Source organism: Delphinapterus leucas, chromosome 2 (genome assembly GCF_059928025.1).
Source record: "Delphinapterus leucas isolate spDelLeu-1000000601 "Yukka" chromosome 2, BTC_Dleu_Yukka2, whole genome shotgun sequence".
Classification (NCBI taxonomy): Eukaryota; Metazoa; Chordata; class Mammalia; order Artiodactyla; family Monodontidae; genus Delphinapterus; species Delphinapterus leucas.
In genome coordinates, this window is record NC_143130.1 from 73,075,797 (window position 1) to 73,099,449 (window position 23,653).

Genomic DNA, 23,653 nt, shown 5'->3' on the forward strand with positions numbered 1-23,653 from the left:
CAGCCAATTGTGTTAGTTGGGTATCCAGGCAAACGTTGTTGGACTTGTGAACAAATTGGACTTACGAATGTGCTCTTGGAATGGAACTGGTTCATGTGTAGGGCACTTACTGTATAGATAGTGCTTCTGAGTTTGGACCTTCTCACATCTCGGATGACATGAGTGGCCTGAGGAATTTACAGCCCACAGCCTGAATCCCTTGGGCCACAATTGATCCTCATGGTGGGCGGGAGCCTGAAATCCCAAGTTTGAGACCTTGCCATGCCAGGAACTCACTACGTGACTTTGGGCGAGTCATCTTCATCTGGCAAGTGATGCTTGCTGAGGTCCCTTCTAGCAACAGCACCTTAAGATTCTCTGCTATCTCATTTACTCCACACATGAACCTAGCAAGTATATAGGAATGGTATTCTTATTCGTACTTTCACCTTACAAATGAGAACACTTAATAAGTTCATAAAACTTACATGACACACCCAAGGACACGTAACTAATAGAGACCCCGTGTTACTGGACTTTCTACCCCCGGCATCTAGGTAGGTGCTCAACAACTATTTATGTATGAAATGAATGAATGAGAGAGCCAGCCGGGACCAGAACAGAGGTCTCACCCAAACCCAACATTCACCCAAGGCCTCACTCAAGGCTGGAGGACTCCATCTCCAGTGGTTCCCTGTGAGCACTGACTACATGACAAAGTGGAGATACTGCCACAGCAAACTTCTGTCTAGGTGTATGGTGACACACATCTAGTAGAACAGTACAAAGCCAGAAAAGTCAATGGGATAGATCTATACTTACTGTGGAAAAACACCCTCACATGTTGAGTACCAAAAGGTGACAGAACAGAACACGCACACATACCACAAAAATGCCCGTGACTGCCATTACTAGTTTAGGCCAGAAAAAAATAGTTTATGGATATTGGAAAAGAAGATTTAAACTATACGATTACTTGTAGGCAACGTGACTGTATATCTACACAGGTCAAAATAGTTATTATACCCCCACCAAAAAAAAAAAACCTCTAGCAAAATCAGTGAAAAGTCATATAGAAGATAAAAATACCAAAGTCAGTAGCATTCCTGTATTGAATGCCCACAAGAAATGACATATTTTAAAAAGATAGTCTATTTGCAATGACGGTCAAAATATATAAAGTACCTATGAAGAGTATAATTGGAAATGGCTATTACAAAGGCAAACAAAAACCATAGAACATCACTGAGGGATTCAAAAGAAGACATAAAGAAATGGCAAGACACGTTTGTAGTGAAAAAATAAAATATTACAAAGGTGACCATTTTCTCTTATATTATTTACAGGCTTAATGTAATCCCAAACCCAAATAGCAATAAATGACAAAAAGTATTCTGAAACACATCTAGAAAAAAATTTAAAAACCTAGGTAAAACTACCACAGAATTTCAGCAGTGTCCTCAGATCATTGCTAGATAACTGTGAAATCAAAATCAGGCCAAAAGAAGGTCTCCTGTGAGAGTGAATGGGCAGACACTGGAAACTGGCTCAAGTGCACAACGCGGATGAGCTAGGAAACTTATCAGAGCTCTAATGGTGGCTCTCCAGGAAGCAGCAGGCCACAGAGATAAAATAACCAAGGAGGCTGGATATGGCCTCCATCGTCCTGGAAATAGGTCTGTGGGAATGTGGTAGGAAAGGGGAGAGGAAAGAGAGCAAGTACTGCTTTTCATTGGTTTACATTTTATTTATAGAAACCTAAAGAACCAGAAAGAACAAAAGGTATCTGGTGAAAAGCCTTCTTCCCACCCTCAACACCCATCTGCTCTGTTCTCCCCACTCCAATGGTAACATCTTAGAAAGCCACAGTACAATATCCCAACCAGAACACTGACATTGATAATACCCACCATCTTACTCAGATGTCCCCAGTTTCACTTGTAGTCATTTGTATACATGTGTGTTCTATGTAATTTTATCACACGTGTAGGTTCGTGTATCCCTTACATAGTCAAGATGCAGCACAGTTCCATCACCATAAGGGTCCCTTGTGTAGTCCTTTTATAACCACACCCTCCTCCCTTCTCTGCCCCACGCCCCCATCCCTAGCCCCCCGCCACCACTAATCTGTTCTCCATTTCTATTTTGAGAAGTGAGGTCCTGGGAGACTCGGCAGTGTATCCCCTGCCTCCCCCCCTTCCATCCAGGCCCCACACGTACATGATCAGCCACGTTAGTGCTTCCTCCTGCATGGACGAGGGCCCAGGCCATGTCCTCAGAGCCACCGAGGGCTGCGTAGTGGAAGCAGCTCTGCTTTTTCTAGAGGGAAACAGGCATCAATGCAGCATCCTAAGGACCCCTCACAGCAGGGTTTACAAAGCACTTTGAGATTCATTATCCCATTCACAGCTCACAACCCCCATGGGACTATTATCCCCATTAAACCCTGAGGCAGGAGAAATCAATGACTTGCCCAGGCCTGGTGACTAGTAAAAGGAGTTCACTATGGTCTCAGGATTTTCCTCACCTCCAGTCACAGACTCCAGAACAAAGGCCAAAGCCTTCACAGTTCCTTAGCCAGTAAAGACACATGGAGTATAGATGCTGAAGAGATGGTTTTCAAGGAGGGGGACCAATAAGATTTACCTGTACAGGGCAAATCCCACCCAGCATGTACTGTCCAGCTGGAGCTGGTCTAAGCACATCCACAGAGGAGCCTGGCAGGGCCAGAGGGAGGGCTTCCTCCTGGATGAGACTTCATCTCAGGCAGGACCCACTAGGTAACCAACTGTCCCAGATTGCCTGGGACTGAAGGTTCCCTGGATGCGAGACTTTCTGTTTTAAAATCAGGCAGTATGGGCAGACCAGGATGAGTTGGTCACCCTCCCAAAGTCGAGTCTGAGCAAGTTTACAGGGTGGGTGGGAATCCATCCACCTCCCCGTGGGAAATGCAATCACTTTGGGTTTGCCCCCTCCTCAGAGACCCTGCTGCACGACACTGCCAGAGGTGGGAGTGTCGGAATAGACCGTGGCCTCTGCCAGAAACCTCAAGTCAAGGCTGGAGCACGAGAGCCGGTGAGGTGGGCAGCTCCAAGCCACCAACGACCACCAGCTGGATCTAACCCCCTGAGTCTCTAAGCTCCTGTGCTGTTACTGCTGGGGAGGTGGCCATGGCATGACCTGTCTGTGCCCCCTCCCAGTGCCTAGTGCTGGGCACAGAGAAAGGGCCTTTCTGACTAAGGAGCAACACCTTGCTGATGGAAGTGAAACAGGAGTGAAGGGGGCAGGGCACAACCTTTAAAAGAATGACATATGGGCTTCCCTGGTGGCGCAGTGGTTGAGAGTCCGCCTGCCGATGCAGGGGACACGGGTTCGTGCCCCGGTCCGGGAGGATCCCGCATGCCGCGGAGTGGCTGGGCCCGTGAGCCATGGCCGCTGAGCCTGCGCTCCGCAACGGGAGAGGCCACAACAGTGAGAGGCCCGCGTACAGCAAAAAAAAAAAAAAAAAAAAAGAATGACATAGCCACAGTACATGATGAAAACTAATGAGAACCAACTAGGTCCAAGATGGCAGAAGATTCGACCTCCAGTAGACCTTGAGCCTCATTGTACGCTCACCGTAATACCTTAGCATGCTAAATGACACACCCACCAGCGCCATGACAGTTCTGAGGCTAACCGTAAAAGGCCAAAAAGTGGGCAGAGGCCCAATTTCTGGAAATCCCCATCCCTTCCTCAAAATAGTTGGAATAATCCTCCCACTCATTAGCCTATGAAATTACCCAGTCCATAAAAGCTAACCACGCCATATTTCAAAGCCTCTTCCTCTTGCCTTCCGAGATAGCCCACACTCTGTCTGTGGAGTGTGTTTCTCTCTAAATAAATCTGATTCTTACCTATCACTTCGTCTCCAAATTCTTTTGCAATGAAGTAAGAACCTTAAATTCACCAGCAACAGAAGGACACGGCTGGTGCCCTGGGACAGCTACTTTCCCCCTCTTGGCTGTAATGTCCCCCGCTATGTCCCTGGGGTAGTAGTCTCCACACCTTCCAGGGGAGCAAATTAAATGTTTTGTGGTTTATAAAGCATTATTCACATTTAAGGGAATTTACGATTTATATTATTATTATATTTACATTTGCCATTTTGCTATTTCTTTTCTTTTCTTTTCTTTTCTTTTTCCGGCCGAGCTGCGCAGCTTGTCAATCTTAGTTCCCCGACTCGGCAGTGAAAGTGCAAAGTCCTAACCACTGAACCACCAGGGAATTCCCTTTGCTATTTTTTTTCTGAATGTCTCTTGTTTTTTCTTGTTCTGTTTCCCCTTGACTGCCTTCTTTTGTGTTAAATATTTTTAGCATATTTTCATTCCTCTGTTTTTAAACTATTTTTGCTATTATTTATATTATTCACTATTAATATTATTTTTGCTACCTTATTGAAATTTAGAACAAAAAGAGAATTCCAGACTCTGCAGCTGTTCAACCAGCCAAGAAAGAGTATTTGTCACTGATCTAAAAACAAAAAGCAAAACAAAACAAAAACACCAACTTCCTACCTAAAGAAAGGCCACAACCCCCTTTTCAAGGACACAGAGAATTTCTAATGGCCAACTCACAGAGTGCAATGGTAAGGGAGAAAGAGGCCTGTCCCAGAGTCACACCCAGGCTCAGGCTCTAATTGCGGTGTGGGCCTCATGTTGCGGACACCCCACCCCTACCCCCGCTGGGCAAGGCAAACGTTTCAGGCCATGAACTCTGGAGTCAGGGGAATAGGCTTTTCAGACTCAGCTTCGCTTCTTACCAACTTGTGACCTGGGAAAGTCACTGAACCTCTCTCATCTGTAAAATGGGGGGAATTTTTCTGAGGTAATAGTTATGAAAGGGTTTTGTGAACTGTCACGTGCACAGCAATAAGACACTAATGGGTACTGAGCTCCTATTATGTCCCAGGCAATATGCTAGGTATTTAGCCTTCATAGCAATATAAAATAGTATATATCACCTCCAATTTATAGTTGAGAAGCGAGGCTCAGAGAGATTAAGTAACTTGCCCAAAGTCACAGAGCTCAACAGCTGAGCCTGTTCCCTCACAGCCTTGTTCACACAATGTTCAGGAATCATCGTGGCTCCTACAGTTGACACAGTCACGTCTCTGCAGGCAGCCGAGGGCACACACCAGTCGTGAGGAGGCACGGCTACCTGGGTGAGGGCGTTCGCGCTACTCCCGGCCCCGAGGAGGAGTTGCACACAGTCGGGGTGGATCCCTTCAGCAGCTGCGTGCAGGGCAGTCAGACCTTCCTGAAACACAGGGGAGCGGTGTGAGGATGGCAGGAGGCCGAGGCCAGAGCCCAAGACCGGAGGACACCCCTTCTGCCAGGGCGCCAGGGCTCTTTGAGCTCTCCCCTCCCTGCTACTGCAGACATGACCTGGCGACCTGTGGTTCCCTGAGCCCCGCCCCTGATTCTCACCTTGAGGGGCGTATGGTGTATTCACTCCCTCTGCCACAGCTCTGCTCGTGTTCTCCTTGCCCTCCAAGCCGCCTCATCCCTGCTCTGTCTATTCCCTCCTACTCCATCCTGGCCACAGTGACCTCTCCCTTCTGTGAACGCACACTGTGCGTATGACTGCTCCGTGATCCCTCAGGCCCGGTGCCCCTCCGAGCCTGGAGTTTTGTGCTGCTGCTCATCTTTTCCCCGTGGGTTGTTTGAGAACACGTCCTCGCTCTTGGCTTCAGAGCCCCTACCAGGGGAAATCAGGCTGCACCACGGGCTGCGGGCTCCTGGAAGGCAGGGGGCAAGCCAGTGTCACACATCTCTGCATCCTCCAGGTGGTGACTCACCGCATTCCTCTCCTCCAGGCCCAGCCTGACGTCCATGAGTCGCTGCAGCACTGCCAGGTGGCCCCAGCGGGCGGCCAGGTGAAGGGCTGTGTTCCCCTCCTGCAGGGAGAAGGGCTCCTGAGGGGTCAGTGGAATCATAGACCCTTGCAGGCCCTGGGGACCCACTGCAGCTGAGATCCAGAGAGGGGAGACATGTCCAGGGTTATAGAGCAAGTTGGTGACGAGCTGCAGCCCTGCACACTGGGCCAATGCCACCCTGCTCTGAGAACTGTGCCAAAAACTACCAAAAACCAGGGGCACTTTCAAGGGCCAAGTTCTGGTCTCTTTTCGTACACTTTAAGATGGACATATTACTTTAAAAAAAAATTTTTTTTAATCCCTATTTATCCATGCTCCAGTCTAAAGCCAGTCCCAACTCGGTGACCCCGGATGCATCCCCTCTCTCTGCTCAGGCCACAGCCCCAGAGACTCTCCTTGTGCTCAGGCTGTGCCCAGCAGCCACGCGGCCCAATCGCTCGCCTCCTGCGCCTTTGCTCAAGATGTCAGCTTCTCATTGAATAGTGCAGCCCACCGTGACCACAATACTGAAAACCACAACTCCCACCTCCTGTTCTCCTGATCCCCTTACCCTGCTCCACTTTTCCTGTTCCCCCATAGCACTGACCACCTAACACCCTCTACAATCCACTTGTATACTATGCTTGTTGTTTATTGGCTGGAAATAAGCATCACAAGGGCAAGGATTTTTGTCCATTTTGTTCTCTGAAATTTCCCCAAGTGCCTAGAATAGGGCCTGGGCATGTGACAGACACTCAGTAGATATTTGTTCAATGATAATACATAATGTGATGGAGAGCTTGACCTGTGTCTCCTGGAACTCGAGAACCAGAGGATTGGGAGCAGCCTCACCCTTGAGAAGTCTAAAGGTGACAGTGACAGAGCCAAGAGAGGGGGCTCCACTGGGCGGGCAAAGGGCACAGTGTTCTTTGTGTTGGAAGTGGTCCCACAGAGGGCAGCCTATTTGGGATCGTCTTTAAAGGGAACTTGCTGCAGGAGGGTAAGGGGCCCCAGGGAAGAAGAGGCAGCTGGACGTGGCCAGCCTGAGAAAAGGTATGTCCTTACAGAGGAACCACAGATGGGGGACCAGGACAAGGACCCTGGAGGGACCCACAAGAGCACCCAGAAGGGAGGACCCAGCTTCAGCCATGTATCATGCCCAGAAGGCCATGGGGACGATCGAGCTGAACCAGTGCTTTCCTCTGCCCTGGCCTGTCTCAGTACCTTCCCCAGAAGACGTTCAGTTTAGGCACAGATATCTATAAAGGGCCCAATGAGGATGTGAACACATACAGAAGCCAAAGCAGTACTTAAAGTAGTTAAAAACATACCCTGCCCCCGTGATAGATAAACACACACACATAAACAGCTCTAACTATCTTACAGGGTCAAGGAGGAAACATCTACATTTCCTTTATGATCATTATATTATATTAATAAATAAAATTAAGTTTAAAAAATCCCCTCAACAGCTTTTTTCGGCTCTTCTCCCACCCGCTCCGTGGTCGGCTCGCCACAGCAGGCAAGGGTCAGGCTGTGGGCGGTGTAGCCACAGCCTGAAGTCTCTGTGTTCAAAGAGACCGGAAGGAAGTGTGTGAACATTGGGGTTTGGCACGTGCCCCCAGTTAGCAGAGCTGTGGAAACAGGGCAGGGCTTCCCTCTTCCTTCTGGATTATAAATATCTACTTCCTACCCTTTGAAGCTGCAGATGGCACGGACCCCCTGCCAGGGTCCTCACACTCTGCCCAGGCAGGACAGGGGGCTGGGTGGAAGGAGGCCTCGGCCTTGGGCCTGGCCTCTCCCCTCCACCCGTGGGGACATCCAGCCTCTCCACCTCTGTGGGGCCCTGTCAGCCTCTCCTTGACATTTCCGAAGGAATTAATCACTCTCTCCGGGCTCTCAATGCCTCCCTACCATAGCACCTGCAGCGTGAGGTATGTTGTCATCCGTTCTGACAGGTCTGTCCCCCTACACGGGCTGGCGGGTCCTAGCACGAGTCAGGCCTTCAGTGGCCCAAAGCCTTGAAAAGCGTACTGGGCCCTCTCCCCAGATAAAATTCAAAATGAAAACATTCCTCATTGGAAAATACAACACTTAACAGGGACATGCAATTTTAAAAGCTTCTTCCTAGCATTTCTGATTGCAAGATTCTGGGTGAGTTCACCAAAGCTGAACTTTTCTTGCTTTCTAGTTTGGTGCTTCTGCTCTCTTGGGGCCCTGAGTACATCATTTTTTTTTTTTTTTTTTTTTGCCTCCTGGGTAGATGTGTCCTGGCAAGGGTCATTCTTTACCCCTGTCCGTACTCCCAGTTCCTGGCTCAGGGCCTGGCACAGAGCACAACCTGCTCCGCCCATGTTTCTGAAATGAAGGAAATCAGCCTGATCTGAATCTCAGAACCTAACTTAGCCTTTTCATCCTGAAAGGCTGAGTGTGGGTGGACAGATTTGGTGCAGACCCCCAGGGCTCAGGGCCGCAGGAGGCAGCCTGATGAAGGAGGAACACAGGGGGGCATCAGGATGCTGGCTCCAAACCCAGCTCGACCTTTGTCTTGCTGTGTGACCTTGGCTACAGTATCCCCTTCTCTGGGCCTCAGCTTCCACATCTGTAAGATGAGAAGGTTGAACTGGCCCTTGATCTAAGATCCTGTGATTCATTGGTCTGTGAGCTCTGTCACTAGCTTTGTAAACAGAACTCCTTGTATCCTAGCCAAGCATATTAATCAGAAAATTAACAGTGGAATTCTTCCCTTTGTTGGAAGCACTGTTTAGAATTTGCTGCAACACATTTGCCTAATGATTCGCAATGGTCCATTGATACAAGTCATTTGTAGGGTGGTCCCCTTGGGTCCCAACCCCTCATCTATTCTCAGATAGGTAAATTCCTGCTCATAAGCTCTCCACCCTGAATGAACTGCTCCCTCCTCAGCGGTCTCATCCTACTTTTGCCATAATCATAGTAGATTACTAAAACACAAAGAAAGCAAATAACCAGCAGGCATGTGGCTACCGTCCCCCAACTCCTGCCCATTCCCCCCAGCAACAGACATCCCCAGTGGAATCACAGCCCTGCTCAAACCCACTCCAGGCATCACTACCAACCTATCAGATTTGCCATCCTGGCTCCCCACATTGGCTCACAGCTCTTTCCTAGGATTGTGGTTGAATTCCTTGATTAAGAAACTGTGTCTTGGGCATCTTTGTGCTCTTCACCCATAGCACACGGCTGGCCCATAGTGTGTGCTCAAAAAATGCCTGCTGCATGAGCATCAGACACACGCTGGTCTTTGGGCCACCAGCCCCTCTAGCACGCTGCAGTTGGCAGTAGACACAGGTGAGCTGCCCGTGACCACCCCGGTCAGCAGCCCAGAGCCCGGCCCTCCCCCGGGACCCATGGTTACAGTACCTTGTCTTTGACACTGTGGTCACAGCCAGAAGCCACAAGGAAGTCCAGAGAATCCAGCTGCCCGTGCTCTGCAGCCCGATGAAATGCTGTCCTTCCCAGCTGGCGGGGAAGGAGAACAAAGTGAATCTTCCTCGCCCTGCCCACCTGGCCTCAGTTTCCCAACCACACTGGGCTTGCAGTGCTCCAGACACTCTCCCCCACCTTGCCTTATACACCCTGCCTGGAAAGCCCAGACCATCTTCCCAACAAGACCCCACTTGGTGGGTCCCTCCCCCACTGAAATCCTCCTGTGGCTCCTGAATAAAGGACCCATTTCTGAGGCTGGGGGTTGAGATCTCCATGAAGGCCCCTAACAACCTTTCAGGCCTTCATTCCCAAGATTCTAACCCATCTGAACTCACACACCAAAAGCCCTTTTCCTCTAAAGCTCTAGCAATTGTCTCTCCATCTGGAATGTCCCTTGCTTTCTAATCTTACTGATGAAATCTATTCATTTACCAAATTCCACCTCCTCCAGGAAGCAGAAAGAACTGTCTCCCCTCTCTAACCTGTCTAGTCCATATCAGAGTCTCTCTGAGGGATCTGACCATGTGCTGCTGGCGTCCTGCTCATTTGTGCCCTAATGCCCCTTCTAGACCAGCAACTCCCTGAGGTGGGGTCCAGTCTGCACTACCCATGGCTGAAGGGATGCACTCAAGGAATGTACAGGAGAGGCCCCAGGAATCCCAAGCCCGATGGGAAGGACACACAGCCTTGAGGCCACACTCACCTTGTCAGTGTGGTCCAGGGCCACGTCCTCCAGGTCCTCTGTTATGAACGCCAGCACTGGCATATGGCCTTTTTGGGCTGCGCAGTGCAGTAAGGTCAGGCTGTCCTGGAAACAAGGCCAGGGTGGTCCCTGCAGTCTGCGAAGGGAGGCCCTGCTCACGCACTGGCTGTCTCCCAGACAATGAGTGTTTAGGATCAGAACAGCTTTCCAAAGGAAACCACACTGAAAATGGGGATAGGCCCCTGGGACATCCGCAGGACCCACTTAGTCTCGCGGGGGCTGGTGGGACTCAGGGTGCCAGAGTTCAAATCCCAGCTCCAGCATTTATCAGCTCTGGGGTCTTTGGCAAGTTACCTATACCTCTCTGAGCCCCCATTTCCTCATAGGTCAAGTTAGGATAATACAGGCTTATTGTGCTTCGCTTTATTGAAGGTCTCTTAGCCCCAGAAGCAATATTTAAGTGAGGGAGGTTTGCAAATCCTATGTTTATAGTCCAGAGCTTCTACCCTGGCCTTGCATTACAGCTAGATTATTTGGAGTACTTTTCCAAATAGATTGTAACCATCAATGGGTCATAAAAATCAATGGAACAGTCTTCTACATCTTGACAGTGGTTTGGGTTACAGAGGAGTAGCACTTGTCAAATTTCAGTGTGTAGGGACTTCCCTGGTGGTGTAGTGGATAAGACTCCACACTCCCAATGCAGGGGGCCTAGATTCCATCCCTGGTCAGGGAACTAGATCCCACATGCACGCCGCAACTAAGAGTTCACATGCCACAACGAAGGAGCTGGCAAGCTGCAGCTAAAATGAGGAGCCCTGGAGCTGCAACTAAGGAGCCCGCAAGCCACAACTAAGACCTGGTGCAACCAAATAAAAAAAAAATATATATATATATATATATATATATTTTTAAAGACTCAGCTTGGGCTTCCCTGGTGGCGCAGTGGTTGAGAGTCCGCCTGCCAATGCAGGGGACACGGGTTCGTGTCCCGGTCCAGGAAGATCCCACATGCCGCGGAGCGGCTAGGCCTGTGGGCCATGGCCGCTGAGCCTGCGCGTCCGGAGCCTGTGCTCCGCAATGGGAGAGGTCACAACAGTGAGAGGCCCGCGTACCGCAAAAAAAAAAAAATAAAAAAAAAATAAGACTCAGCTTGTATTTCATTGTATACAAAGAATTTGAACTCTAGTTACTAGTATGCATGCTGACATATTTAGAGGGAAGTACACTGATGTGTGCAATTTATTTTGAAATGCATCCAAAATCTACAGAGAACCCTAAAAATTCATCAATAAGAAATTACCCCAATTAAAAAATAATCTGCACACCAAAGAAGATATATGGAATGGCAAATAAGCACAAGAAAAAATATATGACATCATTAGTCATTATTGAAATGCAAATTAAAACGACAAAGAGTTTCTAACAATAGAGTATGGAAAGGGAAAAATGCTAACATTCCAGTGGAGAAACCTGGCCGACACCACTTTAACCAAGTGATCAAGCTTGATATTATGATTTATAATAAGAAATATATATTCAGTCTTTGTCCTGGCTCCTGGCACAGAGCTCCTAAAACCCTAGGAATCTCCTAAATGGTAACAGTGATAAAGGTGTCTTTTATGATGTTAACGAGGTGACTTGAAGCCCCTAAGTAAATAAAGGATGGGGGGCTGGTTGCCAGGGGAACCAACAGTGATTAGAGGGTTGGAACTTCCAGTCCCACCTCCTCACCTCTGAGGAGAGGAGAGGGGATGGAGGTTCAGTCAATGACCAAGGGCTGAGAATTTAATCTATCAAGTCTATGTAATGAAGCCTCCATTAAAACCCCAAAAGGACAGGGCTTGGAGAACTTCCAGGTTGGTGAATCAGATCACATCCATGTGCCGGATCCCAAACTCCATGGGGACACAAGCACCTGCGTTCAGGACCTTGACCTATGCATCTCTTCATCTGGCCATTGATGATTCATATCCTTAATATCCTTTGTAATAAACCAGAAATATAGTAAGTAAACCGGTTACCTGAGTTCTGAGAGCTGCTCTAGCAATTAATCGAACCTGGGGAGGGGGTTGTGGGAACTTCTGATTTACAAGCAATTATATAGCTAGGCAACCACCTGGGCTTGTGATTGACATCCAAAGCGTGGGTAGTCTTGTAGGACTGAACCCTTAACCGGCAGAATCTGACACTATCTCCAAGTAGTCTCAGAAATGAGTTAAATTTGTGGACTCCCGGTCAGTGTCCACGGGGAACTGAGTTAACTGCTTGGTGACGTGGAAAAAACACACATCGGAATTGGTGTCAGAACTGGATCAAGAGACCATCACCAGTGACGAATCACAATGGTATCACATGCCCCGTGATAGGAGGTAGTGAGAAGGGCATTTGACCTGTGGGGTCTTCTTCCCCAAATTCCATAACCCCAATCTAATCATGAGAAAAACATCAGACAAAACCAAATTGAAGGATATTCTACAAAATACTTGACCAGTACCCTTCAAAAGTGGCAAGGTCATGAAAAACAGGATGGACTGAGAAACTGTCCCAAGATCAAGCAACAGGACTGTGCTACTCTTCACATCAAGAGGAGGAATCCCATATTTTCCTCCCCCTGAAACGAGGCTGACCCTGTGATGGGCTTTGACCAGTAGAATGCGGTAGAAGTAATATCTCAAGAAACCTTGCTACTTCTACTCTTGCTCTTTTGATGTCCTGGGGCTGTCAGAGAAGGAAGTCTCCATGAATGTCAGCTACCACCTGGAGACACTGGCCACACCATCCGCGACGTTCCCTCTTCCTGCAGAGGCCCCAGACGTGTGTTGACTGTGTCCTCATAAGTGAGCCCAGGCAAGGCCGGAGTAACTGACCAGCCAATGATATTATGAAAAATCATAATGTTACTTTAAGCCACTACATTTTAGAGTGGTTTGTTACCAAAAACAGAAAACTAATATGGAGTGGACCTGCTTAACTAGAAGATCCACTACTCAGAGCCCTGCCCTCCACACACACTTAAGACCTCACCTCCCTCATTCTAGAACACTGAGGCTCATTCTGTGTTGATAGCAAATTTCATCGCCAACAGCTACTGGATTCTGCAAGACCACTGAGACTCTCTCTAAGGCTAAGCCAGACAGGCAGGACTGGACAGGAGGGCCCTCAGCTTGAAACTGGGCTTGGATCCCACACTCTGGCCTTGGATCCTGTGGCCCATAGCCTAGGGGTATCCTTCACTGAGAGCTGTCAGACATTTCTACCACTGCCAACAAGATCCTAACAATGGTATAGGGCAGACCTCCTGTGTGCCATGGCCCTTTTTGGTGTCTGGTGAACACCCATCTATTATCTTACAGTTCTGGAGGTCAAAAGTCTAAAATGGGCTGGGAGGGCTGCTTCTCTTCTGGAGTTTCTGGGAGAATCCATTCCCTGGCCTTTCCAGCTTCTAGAGCCTACCTGCATTCCTTGGCTTGTGAGTCACATTACTCCAACCTCTGCTTCCTTCAATCACATCTCCTTCTCTGACTCTCCTGCCTCCCTCCTTCTTTCCCCTAAAAGGACATGTGGGCACATGTGGATAATCCAGAATAGTCTCCCCATCTCAAGGTCCTTAACTTAATCACATCAGAAAAATTCCTTTTGCCATGTTAGGTTCTAGAGTTCACAGGTTCTAGGGATAGGGATATGGACATCTTGGGGCAGACAGTATTCTGCCTACCAGAAAAGAAAAACAATGATATTGAAATAGAATTATCAAAATATTAAAACCCAAATTTTTTATCTAGTAGCATATGTGCTTTATTGATCCATTAAACAACAAGATCTAGGAAAGGTCTAATAACTACCGCCATGATTTCAAAGTAATGATGAGCGTAAACAGTATTTTGAGATAACTGCAAAAACTGTAATGTGATATGAAAAGAGCTACATTTTGTCTTAGAGACAATGTCACAGGTAATATTAATTCTACCTGCATTCATCATGGAAAGAAATGCTAAAATTTTAAGCAGAGGGCAGTTTAAAAAAAAAAGGTCCTTGTTTTCCCTTCAAAGTTCATGGATCCCCAAATTCTGTCTCTCTAAGGACCAAGGTTGAGAACTCCTGGCTGAAGGTATTTGGCCCAGAAATGTTTGCATTTTCATAAGGGCCACCAACCCCCTAAAAGTTGAGACACCAGTTCAGGGGTTCTGGGCACTCTTGACTCCCTGGGGCTCTCCTCCCTCAAACCATAGCACACACCAGTGAGCAACGGGGGACTGCCAGGGTCGCACTGGGCCAGGTACTTTAGACACAGAACTGCAATTACTTCTGCCTCAGCTCAGAGATGGGTACTAGCACCCCTATTTCCAAATGGGAAAAGTGAGGCTCAGGGTGGTAAAATAATTTGCCCAAGGTCCCAGAGTTTGGTAAATGGTGCTTTGCTCCTTCTACCTGGCCATACTGACCACAAGGGAGCCGGGGCCCCGTGGGAGGGAGAAGGTCCTACCTCCTTCTCATTTAATCTTCTGAGAGTGTTTCTTTAATTCCCCTTTGTGAACAAGAGGCTGGCCAGAGGACTGGGGACTGTCCCAACATCACAGAGTGGTAAAGAGTAGGGGGATCAGAAGCCAGGGGCTTTCAATGCTGATGAAAGAGGCATCCCCAGGCCCTTCTCCCAGCCCCAGTGGAAGTAGTGAGGGTCCCAGCTTCACAAGGCTGAGCTCAGGTGGGGGTTCAGGACGCTTCTCAGAGGGTCGAGGCAAGCTGGGGCAGACAGAGGCACATGAGGGGACAGAGGGGGCAGTGATGGGGACAGGCAGCAGAGGTGGGGGCAGCCCTGTGCAGCAGGAGGTAGAGAGGGGGCAAGTGGGCTGCCAGCTGAGGCCTTACCTTGTTCTTACAGTGGATCTTGGCCCCAGAGTTGATCAGGATCTGGAGGATCCGTAAGTGACTGCACCAGGCAGAAAGGAGAAGCGCATTCATCCCAAACTAGGGGAGAGGACATGGGGGGGGAAGGGAGGAGACTATGAGGGGGCGTGGCTGTGCCACCTGGGCCCAAGTGTGTTTTGCACAATCGTGTAACCATAAGGGACCTTAAGTTTCACCCAGGCCGGGGAGCTCTGGGCTTTAGGAATTTAGAGTCCAGGAAATTGTTTTAAACAGAGGCTGATATACTATTGCAAACATTTCCGCCCCCCAGTTTTATTGACAAATAATTGACATACATCACAGTATAAGTTTAAGGCATACAGCATGATCGTTTGATTTACATATATTGTGAAATGATCACCACAGTAGGTTCAGCTAACAGCCATCTTCTCACATAGATACAATAAAAAGAAAGAAAAGAAAAAAGGGAAAAAGATTTTCTCCCTGTGATAACTCTGAGGATTTACTCTCCCAACAACTGCAAACTTTTGTGGGGATACCGAATAAACCTTAAAAATAAAAGAGCTGCCATCTCCTCTCACCACCAGTTCACAAAGATGAACCGTTTTACCACAAAAAAGTTTGGAAGGAGCTGATCTCAGAGTATACTCTTTCCAAATACAGCTTCATGAAACATACACTCCATTGTTCTAATTTTCTGATTTGCTGTGACTGGTGAAGACCTCACCCTGGACTGGCATTTGAGAATCAACCGTTTGAATCTCCTGCGAAACATCCTCCAGGCAGATGGCTTAGGTCTGCGCACATGAAGGGACGGCATCTCGCCGCTGCACGAGACAGCCACTGCACCGTCAAACACTTCTCACCGTGAAAAGCCCCTCCTCATGCGGAACTGAAATCTGCATCCCTGTGCTTTCTACCCTACTGGCCCTTTGGAGCAGCTGAAAATACATCTAGGCCTTCTTCTGATGGCAGCCCAGATCCTCTCTGCAGGATGCTCTTCCTCAACATCTGCAAAGTGTTTCCAGGTCACCAGAGCCCCTGCACTGCCCTCCACCTTCGTGCATCTGAGGGCAGGCTTCATCCCCACCTCTGCTGAGTCTTTCCTTCTCTGTGAAGAGCACCCCCAGGCCTCCAAACTCACCTCCCGGAATGCACTGACAGCCAGCCACCCTCTTAGAAGTGGTTTCTCTCTGTCTTTCCTTGAGTGTGGTGGGATGTGGCAGGGTCTGAGCAGAACAGAGGTCTGGGAGATCATCACCACCTTCTGCCTACAGACCGCACTGGCCTCCCTCAGCTTTGGGCAGCCCCAAAGTTTGTCTCCAAGTTGGGCGTTCAAAGACCAGAACATATTTTTCCCACAGAAACAGGGTCATGTGTGGCTCTGGGTCCCCTGGTGAGGCCAACAGCCTGTCATTCATAGAATGAGCCCACAGGGTGACCTGGTACTGATGGGCCACAGAATCTCCCCACAAGCATAAGCAGGCTTGCAGTGGGAAAATGCTCCCAAGTCCAGCTGGGAGCAGAAATGCAGAGCCCACCTCAGGAAGGGCTAAGGGATCAGTGTCCCCTGATGTGTCCTCATCCCCAGCACACTCTAAGCTGCCAGAAGAACAGGGTTGGCCTAGTCCTGAATCCGCCTCAATTTCACAGTCTGGACCTCTGGGGGAAAGGGTGCCTCACCCCAGCACCTGCACAGAGCACCCTAGTCACAACCGCTTCCCCACTTGGCTCCACAAAGAGCTTCTGGGGGAGCACCAGGAAAAGGGGTCTTAGTGGCTGGCACCAGAATCCCTCTTAGGGACAGAACTGGGTTTGGGTAAAAGCTGTGACAAGTGGTTGGGATGAAAGGTGAAACCCAGAAAGGACTGACTGGGCATGATGGCAGGAATTTGGAGGCAGGGCAGGGACAGTGCAGACAATGACAGCATTGAAAGTGGGGCAGGGGAAGAGGCCAAGTCCAAGACAAGAAAAGGACCAAGGGACTTTAAAGAACAGGAATGGCACAGAGAACAAAATTGTGGTTGCCAAGGGGGAGCGGGGGAGGAGGGAGGGATGGGCTGGGAGTCTGGGGTCAGTAGATGCAAACTGTTACATATAGAATAGATGGACAAGGTCCTACTGTATATATAGCACAGGGAACTATATTTAGTGTCCTGGGATAAACCATAATGGAAAATAGTATAAAAAAGAATGTATGTATATGTATAACTGAGTTACTTTGCTGTACAGCAGAAATTAACACAACATTGTAAATCAACTATACTTCAATTTAAAAAATAAATCTAAAATAAAGAAAAAAAGAAAGCATATGGTAAAGGAAAGAAAATAATAAAGAACAGGAATGTCAAAGACAGGATTTTAGGATTTTTACATTGTTTTTGTGTGTAATGTAAATCCCCTCCACCTCTTATTTTGGAAAGCCTGCCCCACATCAAAGTGTGTGAATGGAAAGTGGGGAGAAGGACTGTGATCCATGTTAGGGGTGATGCCAAGGTAGAGACAAAGGACTATGTGCAAAATTTCAAGAGGACGGCGAAAACCGAGTAGAAGCTGGAAGTAAGAGTCAAGAGTGACCACAAGAATTTAAGCCCTTCCTCCTGAAACCTTGGGAAGGTGCTGGATCCACCATAGCACCTCAAATGGGGACTAGAGTTGGTCTCAGCTAGAACCAAAGAGGCCAGGAGACCCAGCACTGGCTCAGAGCTCAGCTACTGGTAGAATATCAGTAACTGTGGGCTGGCTGGCTGACGAAGGACAGAGTCCAAGGGGAGAAGCCCACAGGAGCTTGGGAATGAAAAGGGTCAAGGCTCAAGGCTGGGGGAGGAGAGTCATGGGAGACAGAGCCTCTTGCCAGTTCGAACCCCAAGATATCTCACTGTCCTAGCTCCAGGAACTATCTAGGACAGAGCCCTGTGGCTTTTCACTAGAGACCTTCCCCCCAACAACAGGATTTCCCTTCTCCAGTGTCTCCTCTACCCTCCTGTTATTAAAGTAGGCACGCTTACCAGCCTTCTTATTTTTCAAAACGTATTTATTGCTGTTTGCAAAGGAAACAGAGAAGATTTGTAAGCACCCTCTCTTACTATTCTCCCTCATATCTTCTTTTCTCACTCAGTCCCTCAAGGAAGAAATAACAGAGCATGGTGGTGATAGTAAGGGTCTTTTTTTAAAAATTTATTTATTTTTGGCTGCGTTGGGTCTTCCTTGCTGCACGCAGGCTTTCTCTGGTTGCGGCGAGCGGGGGCTACTCTTCGTTGCGGAGTGCGGGCTTCTCATTGCTGTGGCTTCTCTTGTTGTGGAGCACAGGCTCCAGGCGCACGAGCTTCAGTAGTTGTGGCACATAGGCTCAGTAGTTGTGGCTCACGGGCTATAGAGCGCAGGCTCAGTAGTTGTGGCGCATGGGCTTAGTTGCTCCGCGGCATGTGGGATCTTCCCGGACCAGGGCTCGAACCCGTGTCCCCTGAATTGGCAGGTGGATTCTTAACCACTATGCCACCAGGGAAGTCCCAACAGTGAGGGTCTTTGTGGGCAAAAGGCTGATGCAAGAAGTTCCAGTGGTTTATTGGGACACTCAGACTAAGGAAACCAGACACTCTCCTTCCAGGGTCATCTCTAAATGAGGTCTAAGCAGGAGCAGGGAGGAGATGGGGTGAGGGAGTGGGGAGGTAGGTGTTGCTGCCCCACCCCCAGCCCTGATTTGTAATCAAGCCCCCTTCATGGTGGGTCCTCAGAACAAAGAGAAGTCAGGACAAAGAAAAGTATTTCCATGGAAGCTAAGTTTCTGCAGAGAAGTTTATAATTTTTAAAAAATGTATCCCTGTCAAATGCCGTTGTCAGATTCAGCTCTTTATCCAAACCCGTAGAGATAAATTTGTAGACCTTGTTATTATTCTGCTCTCTCTCTTAGCAGTGTGCTCCCTGCCAATTTGTTAAGTAAGGCTGTTAGTCTTTATCCAGGTTGTGGGTTAGTGTTTGCCAGGGCAGAGCCCTGTGGCATATCATGAGAGACCTCCCTCCCGATGACTTTACTAATGAGGCCTTTGTCAACCCACCCAATTACCTGTTCTATAGCCCATATTTCTCCCTGTTCACATGACATCACGAGGGACTGAAAAGGCTGAGAACTGAAAGGCCCTTGAAAATGAAGAGATCTTTATGACTGTGCAAAGGGAAAGTAGGATTGGTACAGTGTCATTGGCCCCTGAAGACTCACCCACTGCCCAGCCTGCACCTGTTCGTCTGTGTATCAGTGACAACCTCGGCAATGACAGCTGGCTCATAGACCCAGAATGAGTTCTGATGCCCCTGCCCCACCCTGAGACAGACAAGAAGACGAACATGCACACACAGACATGCCTGCGTGAGGGGACCCGTAGCGGATCCTCATCATCCACAGCAGCCTCGTGTTCCAAGAGCAGCCGCACAGCCTGCTCGTGCCCTGCACCCACAGCCCGGTGCAGGGCCACCCTGCCCACCTGCCAGGAGGGAGAGGAAACCTGTGAGGCACCAGCTGGCTGCCCAGCCCACCTCGCACAGCCTCCCTACCTCCCGGCCAGGACAGCTGGTCTGCAGGGTGGAAGGACCTTTGCTGGCTCTGGTGACCAGTCGGCTGGGGCCCCAGCCCCACTCTGACCCCCTCCTCTTCCACTCTGCAGCTGCTGAAATGAACATAGTAAAACACCATGTCTAGATCCGTCTGTCCCCCACCTAAAACTCTTCCCAGCTTCCCACTGCTCTTGGATCAAACGCCTAAACCTTGGGCCTATGAGGCCCTGCATGGCCTGGCACTGCTTCTCAGAAATGCCAGACAACATCCTGTCTCTAAGTCTGCTCCTGTTGCTCCCTCTGCTGGGCAGCCACCTGTGTCTGAGGATTATTTTCCAAATCCCTGAGGAATCCTGAGTGCCTGGGTTCTGTCCCCTCCTTCCTTCAGAACAGGGTTGAAGGGTTCTGACCTACCCCCCACCCCCAAACTCACTGTCAAACTGCCCTGGCAGTTCACCCTGGTCTCTGGCCCTCAGCACATCTGAGCAGGCCTGGGGGAAGCCAGCCTCCAACCCATGAACCCACTTCCCTCCACAGTTTTCAGCATGTGATGGGGCAACAAAAGAAAACACTAATTTTCTGTGTGGTATCTCTGGGGACGAGTTGTCCCTTCCTTTCCCATTCTGTCCCCTCTGCCTGAAAACACTGCCCTTTTTCACTGGCTCCCACAAAAATGCCACTTCCTTGGGAGGACTTCTGGCCGAGAGGGCCCCTCTGACGCCCACATGCTCTCAAATTGTGACAGTGGGAATGAACTATTTGTGAGATACTCTATTTAATGTCTGTTTTCCCCCACAAGACTATCAGCTCCAAGAGGGCTGGGACCATGTCTGCCATGGGTTCTGCTGTCCCCATCACCTACCACAGTGCCACCACAGAGTAAGCCCTTAATACTTATTGAACAAATGAATCATTCAACAAGTAAATGAATGAATGAATCTGGCATTAGCATCCTATCATCCATAAGATGCAAGTTCAACTTGCAAGTCCATGTTTCTTTGCAAGTGCTTGTCCAGGAGATGAGACCAAGGCTCCAGTCACCAATAATGTGCTGTGTGACCTAAGGTGACTTGCTGCCCTCCTCTGTACCTGCCTCCATCTATAAATAGGACCAATCCTTCCTGCTCTCCTCCCCTCTCCAGGGGTGAGTAAGAACCACCAGGACACAGGTAGATGAGTGCTCTGAAAACCAAAATACACCAGACACACCCTAGAATTCCTACTACTATTACTGAGCCCTAGGCAGGCTGTGAAGACCCAAGTTGTACCCCTGTCACATCAAACCAGACAGAGGATAACTGCTGCAGTCAGGAATCCTGCATCCAACCCTTACAGCCTCCACTGACCTCTCACCCAGGCCCTGGCATCTCCTCTAAGATGCTCCTGACAGCTAGAAGCCCCAACACATGGAGAGGCTACCCCACGTGGTACCCAGGCCCATCCCCAGTGTCCCCAACCAGAAGAATGGCTCTTCCCTCTGCCCCCTTCTCCAGCAGGGCTGCGAACCACCCCACCTGCACCCTTCCCTGAGGCCTGGTCTGCCTCCCCACCAGGCCAAGGGCAGGCCTGGGCCCACAACAGTTTTACACACTCAGTAGGCACAGCGGGCCCTCAGAGAACTGAACTGCCTAGGAGACATTCAGGCCAGGGAGGGGCTGTTCCCCAATCCTCCTTACACAGTGTCGGGGGTCCTCCGCCCTCATCCTGCACCCCTTTTTGTCCACACAGTGCTTCCTCTGGAGAGGCAGCTCCATGAGGCTGCCCGCCAGAACCACGTTGGGAGGATGCCTCAGGGACCTGGTGGTCCAGTGGTTAAGACTTCGCCTTCCAGTGCAGGGGGTGCAGGTTGGATCCCTGGTCGGGGAGTTAAGATTTCACATGCCTTGTGGCCAAAAAACCAAAGCATAAAACAGAAGCCATATTGTAACAAATTCAATAAAGATTTTAAAACAAAACACTGTAAAAAAAAAAAAAATTGCAACTGACACATCAGCCTCCCTTGGTCCAGAACCCCTGGACTTCTGACCAGAGGCACCAGGCCACGTTTGTCTCTCCAGGTGCCTGTCCCTATCTGCCAGCCTCCGACTCCTGACCTTTGACCCCCATCCCTCCTGACTCTAAATCTGTTTCTTGGAGGAGCCTTCTGGATGGGTCACAAGGATTAAGAGTTAAGAGCGCTGGAATCCTGACCCTGACTTTGGGCCTCAGAGATTTTGAGACAAAGTGGACAAGGAGGCCAGGGCCTGAGCCTCCCCCAAGTTAACACGTGCCGATGTGCCTGCCCCAGGCTCCGGGAACTGTCCCTCCTGTGTGGAGGTGACACTATAGCATTATTCCCAGCCGGAGCCCCTTTACACACGTGATTTCTGGCCCTGATGTGTACTCTCCTCCCGATCGGCTCCTTCATCCTCCCTCCCAGGGAACAGCCCCTTCCTGGCTTGAATATCTCCTGGGCAGGGGGTCTTCCAGCTCAGAATGGTGGGTGGATGCTTCTCCTCTTTCTTAATGTTGGAGACTTCCCCAGACAGGCTGCTTCTCCTTCCAGCGCACCTCATGTCCATGTGACCAGGACTCGGCAGAACCCTAAAGCTGGGAGACCGTGGGCAAGACCATCCACAGGAGCCAGGTGTGTGCCCCTCCCCTCTCAGAGGTGCCCTGTCATCCAGTTGTCCTGACTGCTATTGCTGTTCTTGAGGAAGGAAATGCAATTCATTCCCACTGGAGTCGATAACCACCTTTCCCATGGCTCCATCAGTGAAGAAGGCAGCCAGGATTTACCGAGCCACCCACTGCATCAGGCCCGGGCGAGGCCAGAGGCGTGTGTTCACCCGGCTTCTTTGTCCTCGTCCCTCCACCTCTTCTCTCCTCATCCCCTAATCCTAACCAGCTTTTGCCTCCTGGTTGTGGGGCCCTCTCTGATTGCCTTCTCTGTGGTCTCTGCACTCCTCTCATCCTTGTCGCTGCACCTTCGTCTCAGTCTCAGACTAGAAGGAACCTCCAAGCCCCGCTTCCAGCCCCTTGCCATGGCCAGCGGTGGGCTCAGAGGGTTGGTGGCCAGGCCAGGGGGACTCAGGCCTGATGACGTGGTCCAGGGCTCATCTCACCAGAACCCCATGCTGCTGTCATCCTGACTGCTCTTGGCTTATAAGGATGTCCTGTCTCTTTGGCTGGACCTCAAGCTCCTTGGGGGCTCTGGCCACACCTGACACTTGCCAACCCACCCACACTTCACAGCGGGCCCAAAGCTGAGCACATGGAGGAATCCACAAAACTCTGCTTCCATGAGTGACACTGATAATCCCCAAGCTGACAGATGCCTGTCCCCACTTCAGAAAGGCTTAGATACACAAGCACAAGGGACAAATATTGGGCTGGCCAAAAAGTTCGTTTGGGTTTCCCCATAACATCTTACAGAAAAACTCGAATGAACTCTTTGGCCAACCCAATATTGGCTGGCCCTTTGCACAATCAGTACAGGGCATGTAATTTGAGGTTTTATTGCGGCTGAGCCTACATCCTGCACATTTGGTCCACTACAAATGTCCAGACCCAGCCCCTCTGTGTATCCAGGGACAGATCGCCAGTGTCTTGGCAGGGAAGGCTGGGATGCATTAAAGTGACAGAGAAGACTGCCATCAATTTGTTTTTTCCAGATAAATTCCACGTGGCTTTCCAAATACAGGAGAGGGTTTGGGGCTTTCTGAGGCCTCACAGATGCAACCTATGGACCTCAGAGCTGCTGCCCTGTGGCTGAGCCATTTCCTGGCTGTGTGACTTAGGTTACTTAATTTCTCTGTGCCTCAGTTTCCTCATCTGCAAAATGGGGACATGAGCTGCCCTGCAGGGTTATTGTAATGATTGGATATAAGTATGTGAAAAGCTCCTAGCATGGTATCTGGCAAATAGTACCATCGTCATCATCACTATTATTCCTCCAAAACAAAGGGTCAGAGAATAAATTCTGGTGGCCAGAGACCTGGGGGTTGGTGGGGCTTCCTTCGTTCAGGGCTCTCTGAGCCAGTGAAGCCCCAACCAAGGAAACACCCTCCCTACTCACCTCCCTGCACTGCTTTTCTCCACACCACCCCTCACCACTGGCCTATGCTATATTTACATATTTATTAGCTTTACTGTCTGCTTCCCCCATTATAATATAAGCCCATGAAGGGAGAGATTTTTGTCTGACTTGT

The 23,653-nt window shown here is 49.5% G+C and overlaps 1 protein-coding gene across 1 annotated transcript in view; it reads right to left on the minus strand.

Moving 5' to 3' along the window:
* The window catches only part of ANKDD1A (ankyrin repeat and death domain containing 1A), a 36,245-nt gene extending 16,612 nt beyond the window's left edge, over window positions 1–19,633 (minus strand). Inside the window, 9 exon segments of the mRNA XM_089907115.1 lie at window positions 2,200–2,298; window positions 5,179–5,277; window positions 5,819–5,917; window positions 9,278–9,376; window positions 10,047–10,151; window positions 14,916–15,014; window positions 19,289–19,414; window positions 19,416–19,451; window positions 19,453–19,633. Coding sequence (XP_089763241.1) covers window positions 2,200–2,298; window positions 5,179–5,277; window positions 5,819–5,917; window positions 9,278–9,376; window positions 10,047–10,151; window positions 14,916–15,014; window positions 19,289–19,414; window positions 19,416–19,451; window positions 19,453–19,602 — 912 coding nt within the window. The 5' untranslated portion in view covers window positions 19,603–19,633.
* Window positions 19,634–23,653: the final 4,020 nt, after the last annotated feature.